The sequence below is a fragment of the Caloenas nicobarica genome, chromosome 3 (assembly GCF_036013445.1).
Source record: "Caloenas nicobarica isolate bCalNic1 chromosome 3, bCalNic1.hap1, whole genome shotgun sequence".
Lineage (NCBI taxonomy): Eukaryota > Metazoa > Chordata > Aves > Columbiformes > Columbidae > Caloenas > Caloenas nicobarica.
Window position 1 is genome coordinate 7,872,862 of NC_088247.1, and position 21,085 is coordinate 7,893,946.

Below are 21,085 nucleotides of genomic sequence, written 5' to 3' on the forward strand. Positions count from 1 at the left end.
GAGCATTTTCATACTGAACCACCCAAACTTCCTTAGGGAATTTTTGATCCAATGTGTGCCAGTGGTTCCAGTAGAAACATCTGGCATGCAGCAATCCTGCTTTATTGTCTTTTTGGTTAATGTCCAGTTAGAGAAGCTCATCAAATCTAAGCACTGCCCAGTATTTCATGGAGAGCACCTATCCTTTTTATTTGTTATTGTTCTCACACAAAACAGACAGCATCCCATGGCTGTTTGCACAGGGTCCTCAGCCCCAGCACAGGAGTACGGTACCTCCATGGGACGGTGGGGAATTATTCATTACTGGTCCTGTGAGACGCAGGACGAGTCTTTTGCAAACATCATCCCCAGAGATGGTCAGCACTTGGGATGTTCCTCTTGCAGGACTAAGCGGTAACAAACTACAGGCCCTGCCCTCCACCTTAACAAACTGGACTGACTCTTCAGGTGCCAGATCCGTAGATTCAGCACATTCAGAATGCTTCTGGAGTTTCATCGGTCATATACCCTCACATTAACACCATCCGCTTTTCTGGCCATCACCAGGCATGTCTTGGTATCGATGGCCCTTTCCTCCCATGCAGTTCTGACCAGGCTACAATCTCCATCCATACTGACTTTAGCAGTATCATCTGCACTAGGAAACCAAATAATGTTCAAATCTGGACACACCATTTTCCCTCTTATTCAAGTGCTACCCTGTTCCTCAGAATTATTTTGCCACCTAGCATTACCTCAAACAGGTAATATAGTGTGAGATATAACAGGGCTAGTCCTAAACATCAATTCGCAAAAGGACCCCCCAGGTATTTTTGATGGAAAGCAGAGGAGCAGGAGTATCTGGTAGAGGGTTTAGTTGCATGGACATGAGGTCAGCCAGTCACAGGGCCAGGCAGCAGGCTTTTCCTTACTGTATTCAGTAGAGTAGCTGATGTTTACACGGAAGGTGGGCACAATCCTGATGCTTCCTTTAGCAGGTAGCAGCTGCATTTTTTTCCACAGGAGAAGACAGCCTTGCCCATGCTACCCACAGAAAACAACATCCCATGCTGCCTACAGGAGGCTGTGGGACCCTGTTCCAGCCCCTTCACCAGCCCCACTACCAATGCAGATGTAGCTTGAGTTATAAGAGCCTCTTCTGTGTAGCTCCATCTGCCAGAGCAGGTCCTGACACTGCAATCTCTACTTGTATTTTAACAGTGCTGGGGTCCAGTCTGCATTCCGTACATGTTCACTGGTAAATCAAAACCTGGCCTGTTATCTGGTCCTGAGGCCGACTGTGGTGGAACAACCCCCATCCACACTACTAAACACTCTTACCTTCAAAACACAGTGGTGATACCCAGTCCTCGTCCTATAACCAACCTCAAATCATCTTCTGAACTGCTTTGGAGAGTTTTAGCTGGGCCAAGGCAACGAACCATGCCATGGACCATGCTGCAATTTAACAGTACAGAAGATCTGTTTCCAGTACCTGTGCCCAGGCCCTGATACTGCTAGTTTACTAGCACACAGGTAGCCCAAGACACCCAGTTTCTTCAGACACAGAACAGACCTCCATATTCACAAATATCAGTAGTGAAATCCTCAATTCTCCAATTGCCAGGCTGCTCCAGCTCAACCTGCACCAGCCAAAATGAGCAGAAAAGAAGAACAGATTCAGTATGCTTCAATTACAGATGGGGATGAAATCCCCTAACTTAGAAAGTAAGGCAATAAGATTTTAAAACCTTCTTTTACATGGACCTTTAGCAAACATTAATGTTGAAAATATATCTAGGAAAAAAGTCACCTGTTGGGACTGCAGCACAGAAACCATAGAATAATTTAGTTAGAAGCGATATCTGAAGCCTATTCAATGCAACCTCCTGCTCAAAGCACAGCCAGCTTCGATGTCACATTAGGTTGCTCAGGAATTTGCCCAGACAAGTTTTGAAAATCTCCATAGAAAAATATTCCCCAAACCCGTTGAGCACCTGTTCCAGGGCTAAACCACTCTACAGGTGAAGAATTTTTGACTTGTATCTGATCAGATTTCCAATGATGCAAATTGTGTTCATTGCTTTGGGGGGTTTTTTGGGGGGTTTTGGGTTTTTTAATTTTTTTCTGTGCATTTCCAAGAACAGTCTTCTGTAGAGCTACTGATTAAGTAGGAGAAAACAGCAATAAGATCTCACCCTGAGCTTTCTCTTCTTGAGACTGAACAAACCCATGTTCCTCAGCATTTCCCCATATACTGTGTGCTCCAGTCCTCTGACCAGCTTGGTGGCCCTTCACTGGACTTGCTCTAGTTTTTCAGCATATCCCTTTATCTGGGGAACCCCAAACTGGACACTACAGTACTCCAGTTAAGTGAAGTACTGGAATGCCAAATAAAGTGAATAAACCTTCTCCTTGATGTGCTTAAAATATTCTTACTAGTTCAGTATCCACTAGCCACCATTGCCACAAGACCACATCGCTGACCCGTGTTTAAGTTTTTGTCCCCCAAAATCCACTGTTCCTTTTTCTGCTTTCTAGCCAGCTGATCTCTAGCCTATGTTATTGCAGAGGGTTATTCAGGTGCAGAGATATGCACTTGCTCGTGTTGAACTTCACAAGGTTTCTCCAGCTCACTGAGGTTCCTCAGGTCCCTACCCCCTGCTGTAACTGTCCTGCCCAATTTGATATGAACTACAAACTCCATCCCGTTATCTGGGTCCTTACGGAAGTTGTTAAACAATATTGATCTCTGACTGCTTGTTAAGTGGTTGCCAGTTTGACTTCAACATAGCATTGTGGAGGTTTTTTGTAGTACTCCATTTCCTCGGCTCTTATAGCAAACAGCCACAATCTAGGCAAGCCTTTATTGTTGTCACTGACCTCCAAACCAAAATCTGGTGAAAGCCAGCATGGCAGAAAGTCATCTGAGGTACGTACGTTACAAGATTCATCTAAACTCTACTGACAACATCAGACTCCCACATGGGAAATCCAAATGCTCTTCACATTTTACCCATGGTAAGGCCTGAGCCATTCTCTTGGAAGCAGTCTTATTATTCTAGCCCTGAAAAAAGAAGAAACGGAATCTATGGACAAAATTTGACAAGGTATTCACTTCAAAGACTTCCTTTTGGTCATGACAGGGAATTCTCCCTGGTCTTCCTTCCACAAAATTTCTATGCACAAATGCCTTGTGCATTCCCATAAATGACAGGGCAAGCAGCCAGCAGTAATTTGAGGGAGGACTATACTGATACTGGAATTAGCTTGGTCTCCCCTCTCAGTTTTTCTCATCTGTCAACATGTTCGTCTTCCACATAACACATTGAACTGAAAAATGTAAGAGCAGCAACCAAAACCTCCAAATGGGACCATCTCCCTTATACACTTCAAAGGATTTGTGATAAGGAGGTCATTTAGCTGGATGCCAAAATGTCATATTGAAGCACCTTTATTCCCTCACTAACTAGCTCTGAAGATGTCACTAATACATCTGAGACATGGCTGAATGATAGATGAGGCTGTAGCACCCTCATAAAACACAGTCACCACCATGTCATTCAGAGCTCTAGAAGTGACAACATCGTATTTTCTTTTACCTCCATTGTCTCAGAAGTATAAAAACACTCAACATCACTCTTGTTGGCTGTTATGAAGTGCACATAGGTAATTTAACTTCCAAAGGCAAACAAGTCCTTAGGGAGCTGGGTTGAAGTGACATCTCCAAGTATATTGGGACCTCTTCAGGAGGTGATTCCATGTCAGAAGTTTTCACCTCCAGGTGTCTATTCCCAGAGATCATAGAGGGAAGAAAACGGAGGCTCTCTTATCCTTAAATCATGCAGTTAGCCTCTCAAAAAGGTGCAGGCAAGCCAAGCCCAGCAAACTGGAACAACAGAGTTGGGTTATGGTTCCCTGCAGCTGGCCAAATTCACATTTTCCAGGTCTTCAGAAACGGAAGGTAAGATGTGGCACTCTCATTGCACCAGATAGCACCTGCATTCAGGGCAACATCTCCTTTCTTTTGCTGCTTCTTTGCTTGCTGAGTGCAAACTGCGAATGTTATATGAAATACCATCCTGGCACCAGTGACCAACAGGTGATCCCATGTGTCAGAGATATGGGGAGGACACTCACAAATGCCAACACCATATCACAAAGTCTGAGGTAAGTACTGCTAAGCAGAGCCAGGCCCCTGCCAAGAACCTTTTAAAGCCCGCAAAGCTCAAATCCAATAGCAGAGCAATAAAAACCGCTTTAAGACCTCACAGATGACAGAGAGCCCACTTACACAGGCTGGGGCAGAGTTACCCTCGGCTTTCATTAGACTTGGCTTACTTCAGTACACTGCCAAAGAGCAAACACAAATCCTGGTGACAGTGAAACTTCCACATGTGAAAGCGTTTAAAGATATCGGCTGTGCTTTTTGGAATACAGTATTTTAAACTAAAGTTTGGGGTTGGGGGAGAGAGGGATCAGCTTGCCTTATCCCCTTTGTCCTGGCCCCACTTTCTAGAAGTTGCATGTCCCTCCAGCCTTGCTCCTGCTGCAAGGTGAATTCCCTTGCACAGGATGACTCCACGAATGCAGACTGCTGGCCAGTTTCAATTCACAACTTTTAATCTAAGCCCTCAGCAGGTAATTCATTTTACCAGCTGCATTTAGTATGATATTACTCCCTGATCTACTGCCTTTATCAGCCCAATTTCTGACTGGGTAAAACCCAAATCAGATGGCAACAAAGCCACGCTGGAGGATTCTACCAGCAGCAGCTTGCAGACAGCATTGGCTTTAAAACTGGAATCAGTTTCAGTGATGTAATGTCCATATCATCAAGCTCACCACAATGAATGAGTTTTAGTCAGTTTAAGGCTGCTTCCCAGCATGGCTATTTTTTTATTACCTCTTCCTGGTGAAAAAAATAAATCAGAGCCAATGCCTATTAATCACATCCGTTACTTTGGTTACACACTGTTGCTTTCTTCAATAAGGGTGACACATCCAAACCTGAAATCCAAGTCATACATTGCTGGTTTTGATTGCAAGACCTATCTGGGTTTGAAAGAATGTTTCCAAACAGTTTAATTTTTTCATCACAGTAACTCTTAGATGCTCTGGTGGAGATTGAAGCCTCTCCCAAGGCAGCAGTCATCACAGGTGGACCCACAAGAAGGTTTAGCCACCTAGTTTTGAGATGGGTGGCTAATCCCACAGTGAGGTTGGGCATATGCCAGATGCTCCAGAACATCTGTGCATCTGTCAACCTTGTGATCAGACTCACCTGCCACGTCTGTGTGGGGCCTGCGAAGGCAGGTTCCTGCAGAGATGAGGCAGACTGGCCAGAGCAAGAAAAACACTGCACCCATTTGTCAGGGGATGCACTCTTTCTGAGTCTGTGAATTTAGCATAAAAACTGGGAGCACACATTCTGCTTTTTTGACCAACAAAGTATCAGACCTCGAAGTACCAAAAGGACCAAATGATTGGCTGTAATTAAAGGCTTCAGAAAGAGAATCACTGCCTAAAATACTATTTCCAGCGGTGCAGGTGAGACAAGTGATTAGGAACTGGAATTGGATTGGTGGAGCCTGATCAAGAGACAAATTCTGTGGCATATTTTGGTTCAGTGCAAATGCATCAGGAGCAGACCTGCATCTGGAAATAAAACCATCAGCAGAACTCTAGCTTTCCTTGTGTTTTCTTGAGGAGCAGGTGAAAGGAATGAGCTAAGATAAATATTGTCTTGAGGGAAGTCATTTACAAACAAGTGACAGCTCTAGGAGAAAACTCCTCCCAAACAGAGGACAGGATTTTTGTCTGAAACATGCAGCCTAATTTCTTGCTAAAGAATTAAACAGGAAAAGTTACTTGCTGAGAGCTATGAAGCAGGGAGGACAGAATGAAAGATGGGAGATGGGGGAGTCAATTAACTCAGAGGAAAGAAATTTAGTTCCTGCAAAGCTGACAGATGTCTGAATCAGTGCTGTGGTTATCTACCCATCTGCCAAAAGAGAAAGCAAACTTCGATGGAAGGGCAAGAAAGATGTAAGCAGGAGGAAAGTAACTCCAACCTTGCAGGTGAGCTGCCTAAATTCCTCCACGTTTTACCTAAGAGTGGCTCAAAACTGCCTCATTCTGCAGGAGAACCTCCATCAGGAGGGAAGGAAGTTGTGCTTCTGCTCTTGGACAGTTGCTTATTCATTTTAAAGATGTTTCATTAGCTGTGGTTGATACAAAGTTCAGCTCCTTCATAAAGCAACAGCTGCTGGAGGTGTCTAAGCCTCTGCTTCAGCTGCTAAATTAGTGAAAATTAGTCATCCTAGCAGCCTGTGAAGGATGTGTTCACAGAGTATCGATGAGCCAGTCTGCCCCACGTGCAGTATATCAAATCCCAGGCATTTTCAGCTTAGCCCATACCCATTAAGTTTGGCGTTCTCTTTAAAAGATAGTGCAGAAGACAGTTAATAAAGATGGGCTTTATCCACTTTCTCTCTACAGTAAGCAGCCCGGAAAGGTAATTTGTTTATCAGCATAGCACTGTCGCATAGTTTCAGATGGGGTAACATAAATACACTGAATTTCTCTTCCTTGACATAGTACACGTGGTCTCTAAAGAGGACACAGGAAGTGAGTTGGGTTTAGAACCACAGAGAGTGTGGAAGACACGAAGGAGGAAACCAAACTACAGATACTCAGCCTGTAACACCAATCAATGTGAAGAACAACCGATGAAAACAAAAGACTAGCCTTAAACAAGAAAAGATGCAGAAGCAGATGTGTAAAGAGGAAAGCTCAGGAGCAAACAATTAAAAGGCTGCTAGTTTGAAAGCCAGAACAGAACAGGCTTCAGAAAACCTGCACAGTCGGTCTGTTCCAAGCACAAGAAAACCCTCTTCAAGTAAGGAAATAAAATAATTTAATTTGTTAGAAGAGGTTGCTTAAAACACTTCTGAGCTGTAGGCTCAGAAGAATTTTTGCTGGATAAACCACTGAACTGTGGGAAAGGATTTGCAGTCAGGACTGGTGGAGAAATATCATTGGGGTTTTGGCTCACCTGTTAGCTCTGGGTTCCTGAATCCCTGTTCACCAGCTGTGGTACAAGTACTACCTGATGCAGTGCAGAACGGAGTCATAAAGATGCTCCAACATCTTGCAGTCAACACTGAGGCCAAGAAGAGTCTATGTCCCCCACAAAAGCATCAGTCTCAGCATGCTGTTTCTTTTTCTCTGAGCTTTTCTGTTTGAGAGACTTTCTATTTGGTTTTTGCTTTGGCAGTGCCAGGTACTTTGGTATCATATTGAGCTGGGTTTCTGATATAAATTGCCATCATCATCATTACAGATAGCAGTGAGGAACTTCATGTCGGTGTAGCTGGGTATAACATCTATGTCTTGCACAATGTCACCGAAAACAACTGGCTCAAAAAGAAATCTACATCCAAACACCATAGCAGGATATGCAAAGAAGACCAGCTTTACATTAAAAAGTATGCTTCAATGAGAGAGAAAACTTACCATACACTTCATAAAATTTTGGAAGCTTCAGCCCTAGGCCAGAAAAAATAAAATTATCTTAAAAGAAACTAATCACATTAGAGACTGCAACTGAAGGATCAACTGCAGGTTTAATTAGAAATGCTATAGTTACATTTAGAAACACTTGGTTTATTAACATGAACTCAAATCATTTTATCACCTTTGCATCTGGAAACAGAACTCATATGAAACATATGAGGCTCCAGTTTTGCAGAGGCTGACTCAGGGTGTGTAAAGTTGAGCAAATTAATAACATTTTGCAGGTTTGGGGACTAAAGTGAGAATCTGAGGACAGCTTCAAACTTGGCTCCAAGAAGTCTCAGAGAACAAAGCAGTTTCGGTCTGGCAATGAGAGTAAAATTTTATTATTTAATTTGCAGCAGAGAAGAGCTGATTGTGGGCCGTAAGGCATTCAAGATAAAAAACAAAGAAGCTGACAGCCCTGGCTTCACTCAGCAGAAGATACGGATGGTGCATTCAGTGCATCTACTCCTCTGTGAAGTCCACAAGTTCATCATGCCTACTCATTACAGCCCAACAAAGGTGTTTTCCTGAACATGGGTATAACTCAATAAGTGCTTACACCTCAGCTGAAGCAAAGTCTGAATTTTGGAAGCTGTGGGACTGTCCCACTTTTTTTAAGAAACAACCCAGCTGACACAATCTGCAAGTCACTTCTTGCCCTTGGTTCCTAAAATAAAGCACAGCATGCTTGCAACCTCCCAGGTTTCACATTACTTTTGTTTCTCAGGCTCAGCATTCACCATTGTGGTAATTTTGTAATATCCTTGAGTGACATCTGAACTATTTTAAGAGGAATGTTATCAGTGCTGAACAAGTTACACTGGTTTTCATTCAGAGTAACTCAAAGGAAATAAGTTGAGATGCTATAGATTTAAATCTCTTAAATTCTGCTCTTTTATCCTTTGTTATCACGATTATATTCTGGATTTGCTTTTAACTGATAGTTGGCAGTAGGCATCTTTGATAAGATCAGCAACTAAAGAAGCTGACACTACTGATACAAATACCCACTTTACTTCCTCAAATATCATACCAATATCACCACAGAACCTGCTAGTGCTATTTAATTTACTACTTTCAGAATTTTTATTTACAACCACTGCATGGGGTCATACGCCACTGTAAACAGCTTTTTTAAAACCAAGTCAAACATTGGCATTGAGAAAGATCTTGCCCAGAAGCAAAATGGAATGGATTTTTTTCATTTATTTTTAAAAACAGCCATTGTGTGCATATAAAAACAACTTCATATAAATCTTTTTTTATGACTTCATGGAATCCAACAATAGTTTGAGTTTTCTAGAAACAGCTGTAAAGTGATTTTAATGACCTCCTGGTGTTTTGAGACAAAAAGTGAAACATGCAAAGTATCTGAAATTGAAAAACAACTTTCTGAAAGCAGGCTTTGTCTCACTTTAACTAAATGGGAATTCCACTTCAATTTAAATTTAATAAGGTATTATATGTGAATTAAACAGCAACTGATATTTATTTAGCCTTCAAACTTGGATACTTGTGGGTTTTATTGCATGCAAACAGACTGGCCACTAAAAACATGTTCTTAATCATGAGCTATACAAATAATAAAATACTTTCTGCAACTGAATGTAAATTAAATGTACATAGAGTCACACCTATGGGCAGGGGCACTCTGGAAGACTGGTGTGCACATCAGAGAGGACAAATCCAGTCTGGCTCTCTCCCTCACCTGCGGCTCATCCCTCAAACCCGGCCTTGCAGACATTTTAAAGGCCATCATCTCCCATGTGGTGAAATCACGATTTAGCACAAGAGCATTTCAACCACAAGAAGTGGACGGGCGTGCTAGGTGGCATTATCTGATCAGCACAGATTTTAATAGATACCCTTCTCTTCCTGCAACCCTGGTCCCCCGCTGCCTCCCTCATCAGTTACTACCCCTCATCGCTCCAGCTCCACCTTTTGGAGGCCTTTTATTTTTAAATATTTCACTTAAGACCAAGATTAGAGCCACAAAGTTGTACTGATGGAAACATAGGATGGAAAATGGTCATGGATGGCTGCCAGAAATGCACGACTGGAGGGGCAGCAGTCTCTTAAAACCAGCTCTTGTGTTGGCAGGAACAGAAACATATACCACGGAATAAAATGGATTTATTTTTTTTTACTGCATGTATTTCATTCTTATTCGCATGCTAGATCTGATCAGAGATAAACAAACCAGAAGGGTCTATTATTTATGTGGCATAATAAATATTTATATGAGGCACTGAGAAGGCTCTGGTTCGAGTCATATATACATCTGCATTAAGAGGAGGAAATGAAAACAAAATGGGCTGGATCACCTTCTGTCACTGCATTAAAATGAAAAACGTCAGGGAATGAGCACCTAAAGCACAGGCTCCTTTGCTGAACTCATTCCTCTGCTCTTTTGTTATCAGATCCAGTGAGTTAGGGACTGCCACTGACCATCTGAGTTTCCCCAGGGCTTTGTAAACACATCCATTTTCTCCCTACAGAGGCACAGGAGAGAACTTGTCTGTTAAGTGACAAGGACGGTTCACTTCTCAGCAGACTGCTCAGCTTAACCCACACACCACAACCCAAAGCTGAGCTTTGGAGCCAGAGTTCCCAGGATCTTGTGTTGACTCCAAAGCCCAGCCCAGATTCCTTCTACCCAAGACAAGGGGTTAAATTGCTGTGGGTTCTTTGTGTACATGATGGAGAAAGACAGGGTCCTTGAGAAGGAGACCTGGATCCTGATGTTAGAGGTCAGCAGAACATGTCCATTGCACTCTCTGTGGTGCAAGGGAGTAGCTACCATAAAAATGTATATGCGAATGTGTCAGGTGCCCTGAATATGATCAAGGATATCGCCCCACTAAATGATAGAAGGGGTAATTGTTTCACATCCAAGTTCTTTCTCCTCAGTCTCCTAATTAGATCATTACCTTGACCTTGGATATAAGTAGGAAAAAGCCTTTTTTTAATTTAAACTGGCTTCTCTTGGTATAAACAAGTCACTCAGAGATGCAGGCACAGGCAGCTGTAAACAGCAAAATAACAGGGCAAAGGGCTCGCTAGGCTGAGGGATATTAATGGTTTGTTCCTTGCAAATAACCCTTTCCCCAGAGACCTCCCCATGCTCTGTGTGTTCTCCCTGCACACACTGGGAGCAAAGTGGAGGCTTTATTAAGAGAGTTACAAATAAGGTCAAATTCCTTTAGGAGCTTTTCATAGTTCCAAAGGCATTCAAGGAGGGGTCCAGCTGTTTGTGTCAGAGACACAAGTTTCAGCATGTTTTCAGTTAAAAGAGGATCCTGGCAGATTTTCTCTTTAACATGACAGGGATAGGATGGAGTTCTTCACAATAACTTTCCCTTCACAGATGCTAAGCACATTCGCATAAATGCTAGACAGAGAGAAAGCATGCGTTGGGCATAGCAGAGTGGGTGAAGTCTGAGTTGGGAATCTTATATCATCAGAAAGCAGCACAGTGACGGTTGGGTTATGCAGATGTTCAAGGGCTGGAACATCACAATACTTCAGATCACTCCACCAGAGCACCTAACATACCTATGTCCCTGCAGAATCCAAGAAAATCACCTAATGGACTTTATCTCCTCGGCACTCCTATAGGAGTACAAGGTCTTGTTTCTCAAGGCAGAAACAACTCAAATGAAATTACTTGTTCCCTCACCCTATGGCAGAGTCAGAAATCATAGAATCATAGAATAGTTTGGGTTGGAAGGGACCTTCAAAGCTTATCCAGTGCCACCCCTGCCATGAGCAGGGACATCTTCACCCAGCTCAGGTTGCTCAGAGCCCCGTCCAGCCTGGCCTGGGATGTCTCCAGGGGTGGGGCAACCACCACATCTCTGGGCAATATACAATGCTGCATTAGACCGCTCCTTCCCCTCATCTTAGTATAGGTTTTTAAAAGCCTCACCTTAGAAGCTGCAGATTTCTAAATTCAACCCAAATGTGTGTTTTGTTCACAGAAAAAAAAAATGAATAAAATTTTCTGAGCTGTTTTTCATTAGGAGAGGAAGAAAATATATCCCTCCCCACCTTTGGGGTAAGTATGAGTTCTTCACTCATCAAGTAACTCATGCTGCCTGGATAAAAATAATCACTACAAACTCGTCCAGGACCTACTTCCCAGGAAAAGGCCCTTTGCCAAGGCTCAGACTTGACACAAATCATCAGTCCCATGAAACTCAAACAGAACAAACCTTCCATGTGCAGAACATAGCTGAGTTCTGCCTTACGGGAACTGGATGCTGCTGCGAATTCTGACTCATATGGTCATATTTGTAAGATCAGCTCGTTGTGCATATTTGGGATCAAAGGCTGTCACGGAGCAGCCCTCCTCGTATTGCAGGGCTGTGGAAACGTGCAGGGAAACGTTCTCTAGCTGGAGAAAGCTTTGATTTATAAGCCATGATGTTTTCACCTGCTCCTGAAGGAACAGAGTTGCCTGCCGGGCTAGGCAGGCCTATGGCAAGAGGACAATTTCTGGAGCAGGTTGGGGGACTCTCTGTATCACTCCCACAATTGCCAGTGGCAGCTGGGAGCACAAGCCCCTCACTTCAGTGCTGTAAGTGCAGGCAGGACTATTATTTCTTGCAGCTTGCTGTGGGGAAGCAGGGTGTGAATGTGCTTTTCGCTGATTTGGGTTGCAGATGGATCCTGCGCCGGTTTCTCCTGTAGGGTGACGAGATGACTGATAACCACAGTCACAACTCGCCTCCCCATTCCTGCATCGCTAGAGCTCTGTCCCATCGGGTCAGCTCGCACAAATAGATGAAGGGAAGGTCACAATAAGCAGAGACTGCCTGTAGCATTGGCAGCATCGTGCCAAGGGGATCAGCGAGTTGTAGCTGAACACACAAGCAAACCTGGACAAACATTCTCAAATATAGGTGAGATTTGAGGGGTGGAGCATGGTGAGTTGAAAGGCCACCTGCTTGAGCTTGTACTGTAAAAGTAACACTGCCACTTAACCATGTCCCCAGGCACCACATCTACACGCCTTTTAAACACCTCCGGGGATGGTGATTCAACCACTTCCCTGGGCAGCCTGTCCCAGTGCTTCACATCCCTTTCTGTGAACAAGTTTTTTCCTAATAACCAATCTAAACCTCCCCTGGCACAACTTGAGGCCATTTCCTCTCATGCTATCACTTGTTACTTGGAAGAAGAGATCAACCCCCTCCATGCTCCAACCTCCTTTCAGGCAGTTGCAGACAGCGATAAGGTCTCCCCTCAGCCTCCTGTTCTCCAGGCTGAACAGCCCCAGTTCCCTCAGCTGCTCCTCATCACACTTGTGCTCCAGGCCCCTCACCAGCTTCGTTACCCTCCTCTGCACTCTCTCTGGTACCTAAATGTCTTTCTTATGATGAGGGGCCCAAAACTGAACACAGGATTCAGCACAGAGTACAGTGGAACAATCACTTCTCTAGTCCTGCTGGCCACACTATTCGTGATACAAGCCAGGATGCTTGTATACACTCCGAGGATTTCAGTGCGCAGAGGAACATCAGCATCAACAGCTATACTGTCTGTCTTTCACCCTATGTACACAGTGCACAAATGCCTAGGAAATCCTGGGGAAGGCATTGCTCCATGGTGAGTGCCTCACCCCTCAATCCCAACCCTGCAGGGCGTGCAGGTAGCCACTGTCCCAGAGACACTTCCCACCTCCCCTTTCTGTTATGCAGGCAGGACATACCTGGGTACAAGCATCCCAGCAGCACCAGACTGACTTAACAGATACTTGAGACCCCACCAGTTCCAAACAGGCAGATATTTGCTTCCATCCAACAACTCAGCCATTTTTAGCATCAGTCAACTGCTTAAAACCTTGCAATGGATTTCAATGTAAAGGTACCTCAGCATTCCCATGGCTAGCTTGGCATTACATTGATTTGTTCTGAGCCTGCTCTTGCAACTAGTTTCTTTTAAGTGTTGACACTGGAGAAAGACCCTGTCTTATCCCAGCAGCAGACTGCGTACTACACCTCAGGCTCCGATACCTTATTTCCTTCAGCAAACATCCCAGTTTGTAGAGATCACAAGGCCAGTCTGAAAACCACAGGACATCCAGGCACTATAGATGGTGCAGCACGTGCTGTCACACCTCACTGCTTGTTCTCTAAGCTACAGCTTTGCTCTCCCGGCTCCACTGCCTCCCACCCCATTTTCTAGTGCCACATACTCTGCTCTCAGCCAGTACAAGTTTCAGGACTTTGTATCTTCAGCAAACAAGAGTAAAACTTTCATAGAATCATAGAATAGTTTGGATTGGAAGGGACCTTCAAAGCTCATCCCGTCCCACCCCTGCCACGAGCAGGGACATCTTCACCAGCTCAGGTTGCTCAGAGCCCCGTCCAGCCTGGCCTGGGATGTCTCCAGGGATGGAGCATCCACCACCTCTCTGGGCAACCTGGGACAGTGTTCTACCACCTTCACTGTAAAAAATTTCTTCTTCATGTGTAGCCTTTGTGGCTTCACATAGTTTTTCTTCACGCTGACATTCAAGAGCAGGTCCTGGTGCTAGTACCTTGTCACTGGTACATGCCTGTTTCTTCTTGTTTTCTCAGCAAGGACAAAGGAGAGGTTGCTCAGGTATATGCTAGAAACCTATCACGTTTTGCTGATTCAGCAAGGTATCACCCAGCAGCTGAACCACCATGGCACCAATCTGCACGCTCTTAGCCCATCCCAAACACCACATGAAAGAGGTCTACGTTAACCTGTTACACATATCTAGTTTTGCATCTGCTCCCTGGCAACTGAGGGATAACACGAGTACATCCAAAGACATATGTCACCTCAGGAGATGGGAAATAACCTGTTAAAGGAATATGACGCTCTTGCCATGCCAGGGTAGGAGAACCTGAACTACTCAGCTGTGCTTCAAGTGCTCAGATTTTCACAGCTACACAACTAAGGCATTCACCACGCTACACAAATAACCTGACAGGCCTGCTTCCACCTGTCGTTTCCTACTGACACCCATCATCTGCGTATCATATTTCCAAGCAGTCACTTCACAAGCTTCCATGTGAATAGCATTTAACTCCTTAAGGGCACTGAATCAGCAGCTATGAAGCTGAAGATCTCCAGATACAGCTGAATAGATATCAGCACAGGCAATAGCAGCAGCTCAAGCTTCCCTTCACAACCTCCTCTGAAGCTTTTTCCCCTTTGGGAAACCAGTTAATCCCCTCCCACCTCTGCAGAGAAGGATGATGAGGAACGCTGACTACAGGATTTCGCGCTGTGGACAGTTGCTCTCTCTGCCACAGCCTAAAATACTCAAACTCATTTCACAATGGCTCAAGAACAGACAGTTCTAGTCAATGCTTTAAAATTTCTAGATCTTTAAGACATTAATATAAGAGACTATGATAGCCCAAGAGTAAAGAAGCTACTTGAAGGTACCATAAGTCGACTGAAACATGATGCAACTTAACTTTTTGAATTTTCACCCCTTGTTTTAACTTCGGTAAAAGTTTAAATGCAAGGCCAAGGCTTGACTGGGCCACAGATGGTCCATGACATCTGTCAATAATATGCTCCTCCATAGTGCAGATAGAGGCTCAGTGTATGAACTACCAGGAGGGAAGAAAATTGAACAAGCAACTCAAGGAGTACCATCAAGTACACAATCTGCTGCATCTGATAAAAGTCTGAAGCCTGGTAACTTGGCTAGGCCACCTAGCTGAACCTCAGCCTGGTGCTCATGATGAAGCTCACCACTGGTTAACAAGGTACCACACATCAAGAGCACCACCATGGCAGGCTGTATGCGCCAGTCCTGCTTTTCCTAATCAGGATCTGTTCCAGTACTATCATAACGACAGTGAATTAAACCACCCTGCCCAGATCACCGTTCGTCAAGCCATTCCCCTGCTTACCAATCATGGGCATCCCTAGCATTTGGTATGGGCACTCCAGGCTGCCTCCTTGTGTCCTTCCAAAGATGGCAGAGTAAATGGCTATCACCATGTTCTTCTTACAGCTCAGCCTCAGCTTGTCATCTTCACAGGCTACTTTACTCTTGTACTCATCTGGAAGGAAACAAACACTTAATTACTCAGCTGATCCAGACGTGGGCACTCAGCACGAAGGGAGCCCTCTCACCTCCTCATGGTGTGAGCTTGTCAGAGGCAGCAGTGATTCTGGGCATTCGCCCAGTGGTGCACATCAGCTGCCAGCAAATCCCAGGCTTACAACTGCTTTTGCTGGAGTAGCAGTGATCATTTGCATTATGTAGTCCCTCTCTGGCATTATGAGTGCATTTAATGAACATATTTTCACCTACCGTGTGTCAGTTCAGGTAAAGAGCAAATAATTTCATTTTGCAGACAAATAATTGAGGCATGGCAATTGAGTGATTTCCATACGGCGATATTAGAAGCCCATATTTAGGCACTTTTTTCATCCATAGATTAGCCCTTTATGTGCCAAGCATTTATTCTACATCACAGCAGCTCAAATGCAAACACGATTATGCTCAATAGCTTTTTTCCACAGCAAGTTCAATAGGAGCTATACTACATTTGTTAATGATGGGGGCTGCTCTTGCCCGTTGCAAATACAGATGTGCAAATCTGCTCCCCAAGTCCTCCTTCATATCATAAGTCCAAGAATATGAAATACACTCTTGCCTTTGTAAGACTTGGGTAAACAGAACATTTGCTTAGCTCACATCTATCATTTCACAGGAAATCATGTCATTCCCTTCTCTTTATTATTGTCCTTATTATTTGTATTATGGGAACCCCTAGAGGTCCCAACCTAGAACAGGCCCTCCCCACCCATGTCTGCCAACACACCACAGAAGACAAACACTATTTTGAAGAGCTGAGTCTTTATAGCTAGACATCTACAAGTGTGAAGGATAGAGACTAAGAAAACTGAAGTGGCATGTCTATGGTTACCCAGCCAACGCAGGACACAGCCGGGAATAAAGCCTTAAGCTCCCCAGTCTCTGTAGAGTGACCTTCCACTTGATCATGTTATTTACTCTTAGAAATGTAGCTATAACAGCATCCAAATAGCTTAATGGGAAGGGTCCCTGACCCATGGTAACCTCCCAAGCAGAATCAGTCACTTTATCTGAAATGCTCCTAATTGTACCAAGTCAAAATTGTGCCACAGAGCACACTAACAACAAAACAGTGTGGATAATCACCAGCCTGGGGCTCCCCCTGGCCCTGTATCATTTACTAGCGTAGATACGACTTTTTTGTCTCTTCCTGTCACTGATTCTCTGTACCCGATACCACCTATATACATATCTGAGAAACTATGCAAAGTCCATACGCATCAAACTACTCAGTAACTGAGAACACTAGCTGATAATTACTTTATGGTTTAATACTTAAGTCTTTACACCGTGGCAGCTAGCACTAGTCACAATATTTTTACTGTCTTGTAAGTATAGGTTTGAGAATGATTTTTCCTGATTGGAGCTGGAGAGGAATTTTCCACCACGGTTTAATCATAAAATAATTTGGTTTGGAAGAGTCTTCAGGAGGTCAACTGGTTTAATCTCTGCTCAAATCAGGGCTAATGTCTACATTAGATTAGGTTTTTTTCAGAAGAAATGGCATGGAGAAAATGTGTACCAAAACAGACACGTGCTGATTTGAGAGAAATGTTTGAAAACAAACAATTCCTCATACTCAACCTGAAAATTCCTACTGCAAGTCAAAAAATACCCCACTCAAAGTAGTCCATTATCTGGTGATAAGACCATATACCTGGAGTGTGAAAACCCGGGTCCAAACCCTCACAGTCTGGGTGAGAATCTTAACCCTAGACACTATTCCAGTATATAATCTTCTTTCCCCCTCTGCAGCCTTTTACAAAAAATCTCTGAAAGATCTTAGTTTTTATCCCACTGCAGGGAAACTTTCAAACCTCTAAAATATTTATTGAATGGGAAAACACTTTCTCATCCATCCTTGTAGATGAAGACAGAAGACCTAACTCATGCATGGGGGAATCTGTTCAAAGAACACACATCCACAAGCAATACCTATAGGGGTAAACCCACAGCCAGATGAGTGTGGAAAACAGTGGCAGGAATCAGGAACAGAAACTCTTTTCAACATCGGAGTATGTAGGGAGAGAGGAACCCCACACAGCTGTGAAGAATCAATCGTCATTATATCTATGTAGGTATTTCATCCACAATCATCAGGAAGGCATCTGAATAATACACTGAACATACCAAGAGTTTTTATCTGCACCTATAACTGTCTCCCACAGGATTTTTGTTTCTTCTGGAAGGGAATTGGGAGCAAAGCTTCAGTATGGATACATAATGTAAAACCTAATAGAGTATACTAGAACTTTATAGACTTAGTAGATTTCTTCTTTCCCTTAAGAAAAAAAAAATATTCAAACTAAAAGCACAAAGCCATAAAACTCTGTGATATGACAAGCTATACATAGTTAATAAAACAATATCTGGAAAGGGAGAATACTTGTGACTGGCCGAAGTGGTTGAAAAATGAAATGGTTGATTAACTTTAGGAAAAGATCAATTTTGAAGTCTCTAATGAGCGAGTGCCAGGGTTCTCTGTGAGGTTCTTATTTCTTACAAGGCACTAACTCAATTTCCTCTACTCATTTGGTTATTATTAGCTACATCTCCCAATTACCAAGTATAACTGATTGCTTAACCACAGGTCTTGTGGACCCATTTAAGGTCCTTAGAATATATATTAAATTCTGTTGGCCGTTCAATGTCAGGGCTTGTTATTTGGAAACCTGACTGTGATTTAAACACAAGGAGTATTGCATTTAGCCCAGAAGACACTGGGATGCACAGACATTCATGTCCTTGCTGAAAGTCAGTCCAGCAGTCATGAGACAGCCAACAACAAAACTCTGCCTCTCACATTCACAGTTCCTACCATTGCAACTGCTCTGGGAATTTGTGTTCAGGGTTTATGGAGGAAAACGCCTGAGAGATGGCTTGAGATATTAGATGAGGGAGGTAGAATCACAGAATCATAGAATCATTTTGGTTGGAAGAGACCTAAGAGAAGAGACCCTAAGAACCTCATCTACATATCTTTTAAACACCTCCAGGGATGTTGAGCACACGCTTCTTGAGAACCAGCGCAGTTGATGGAGTGCAGTGTGGACTAAGAGGCTGTGCCACCTGAAACAGATGCCATCTCATGGTCACTAAATTCTGCCCTAGGAAAAACCTATTGGAGCGGCTGATTCCTAAGGCTCTGGCTGAGTCCAGACTGGTTAGGGCTGCAGTTTCCTGGGCTGCCACAGATAGAAGAGACTGCTTTCTTAAAAGATAGAAAGATAGAAAGAAAGATAGAAAGAAAGATAGAAAGAAAGATAGAAAGAAAGATAGAAAGAAAGAAAGAAAGAAAGAAAGAAAGAAAGAAAGAGAAAGAAAGAGAGAAAGAGAGAAAGAAAGGATGAAGTATTCAGTAGTATTTCAGACTCCCAAAAGGTTCCCTTTAGCTTGATCACTGGAGAACTCTCAGTATTTCTGGGCAATTTGACAGAAGTCTGGATAAACAAACAGATAGAAAGTGATGTTACAGAGGACACAGGTCCCTGAAAGTATTTTCTGCTTCATAGCATTGCCACCACCATCTTAGCCAGGATGACCCAAAGCCAGATGTCTTTCATCCAGACGCTGATGGCTCCCAGGCGTTGGATGATGGTGGGGACTGATAAAAAGAAAATACAGAGCTAAGCATCAGCCATGCATTTACTGGTACTTCAACCTGTAATAGCCTTATGTAACTATTGAAGAGAGTCAAGGCAGCATAAGTGACATAAGAGACCTGGGACTGGGAATGAATCTGCATTTTTCTCTCACTCTCCCAAGAAGAACTGGCCTCCTACAGATCAGTCACAATCTGGTCCTAAGCCCGCTATAACTGTTACAGTCTGGATATAATTCAGTCCAAATGCAAACATTTGTATTAGTGGGTTTCACGTTTCACCCTGAAAAATTAAACATGCTTAAATGGCCTAGGAAAGGTGGCAGTGATATTCAGCAAATGGCTTGCTCAACTCTAATCCCCCATGCAGTCATTTGTAGGGCAGCAGAGATTTACCATGATTAAGATATTTGCTAAGGATAATATCCCTTTTATTACTGCCTGTTTTCAGAGACACTGGCTTAAATATAACTCAATAGAGAGAAACCAAGGAGGGAACAGCTGCAGGGTTTTCTAGACACATTTTTAAAGGTCATTATACGACATGGTTATAACACAGCTAGAACAATTGAGAGAAAGCAATTATACATGTTTCTAATGGAAAAATTGTCTCTCTCAAACAGCAAAGTGAACAAGAAGATGCATTGTAATTACAGGATGTGTACAAGAATATTAAAGTATTGACCTATAGTAAATACATTTATTCGTACATTTATTCAGTCTCTTAAGTACATTTTCACCTATGGTCTATGACAATTTTCTGAATGATCATGACTGGGAAGCTCAAAACTAAATGTCAGTTGGCTCAATCTCTACAAGATCTTGGAGATAAAAGCTCCTAAAAAGATCTTGCATCTAACAACGTGATGAAATACATTAATGCCAGAGGTCTACCTTGCCTAAATTATCTTTTTCAACATTTGTGAAAAAAAAGTATTAAATTTTGCTAATTAAAATGTGCATGCATCATATAATCAATGCGTAGTTGACCCTATTTCCCAGATCAAAGAGCTGAAAATACATGGAAAGAGAAATCTGTCTTCCTCACAAAATCCTAAAGGATTTAAATCTCAGAATCAAGAATCTGAGCAAAGAAAGAGATTTTGTAAGAAACAGAAATAGTCTTGCCCACTTCCTTCTTAGGTCAGGATTGTTTCATGTATAAGACTTTCTTATCTAGTTTACAAATTTTATATTAATGAGACTGCAGCCAGGGTGCAACTTCAGAACCAAACTGTGCTACCCAATATCTTCAGCCCAATTTTTGCCTTGCTCGCCTTCACCTGAGCTTTGTTAGCTGTTCACGCAAAAAAAAAAAAATCTCCTGCCTTGAAATTCATAACTCTACATTATATCCAGCCATTCCACCAACACCTGTCTGCCTTTAAATGATAAAAGAATGTGTTTAACTATTGGGTGGTGGTTAGTCTTGGTCTGTGAAAAAGGGCATAGGGACAATTCACTTTCTCACCCTGACACTGTGTTAATGGCAGACGCATCTCCAGTGCTCCATGTCACTCTTCCTCCCTCCTTCTCTGACCAGGTACTGATTGGTTGCAATGTTGAACAGCTGAGATAAGGAACAGGTCAGATGGCTCAAGTGGCACATGCAACCTTTTAGTCACAGAAGTTAAAACTCAGCAAGCTTTTACAGAGACCGGAATTCATCACCAAATAATAAATATGATGATCTCATATGTGATGAGATCTTGCTGCTTTCAGCCCATGCCTTGGCAGAAGAACACTTACGTTGCAAAAGTCGCCACATAGCAATTTTTTGTGTCAGATTAAAGAGAAAAGCCAAAAACAAGGCTTAACCACAGAAATATGAACTCTTTGCTATG

General features: G+C 43.1%; 1 protein-coding gene across 1 annotated transcript in view; it reads right to left on the reverse strand.

Annotated features, from left to right (window-relative positions):
* The window catches only part of EVA1A (eva-1 homolog A, regulator of programmed cell death), a 214,126-nt gene that overhangs the window by 110,296 nt on the left and 82,745 nt on the right, over window positions 1–21,085 (reverse strand). Inside the window, exon 4 of the mRNA XM_065632205.1 lies at window positions 15,447–15,599. Coding sequence (XP_065488277.1) covers window positions 15,447–15,599 — 153 coding nt within the window. The remainder of the gene's footprint in view (window positions 1–15,446; window positions 15,600–21,085) is intronic.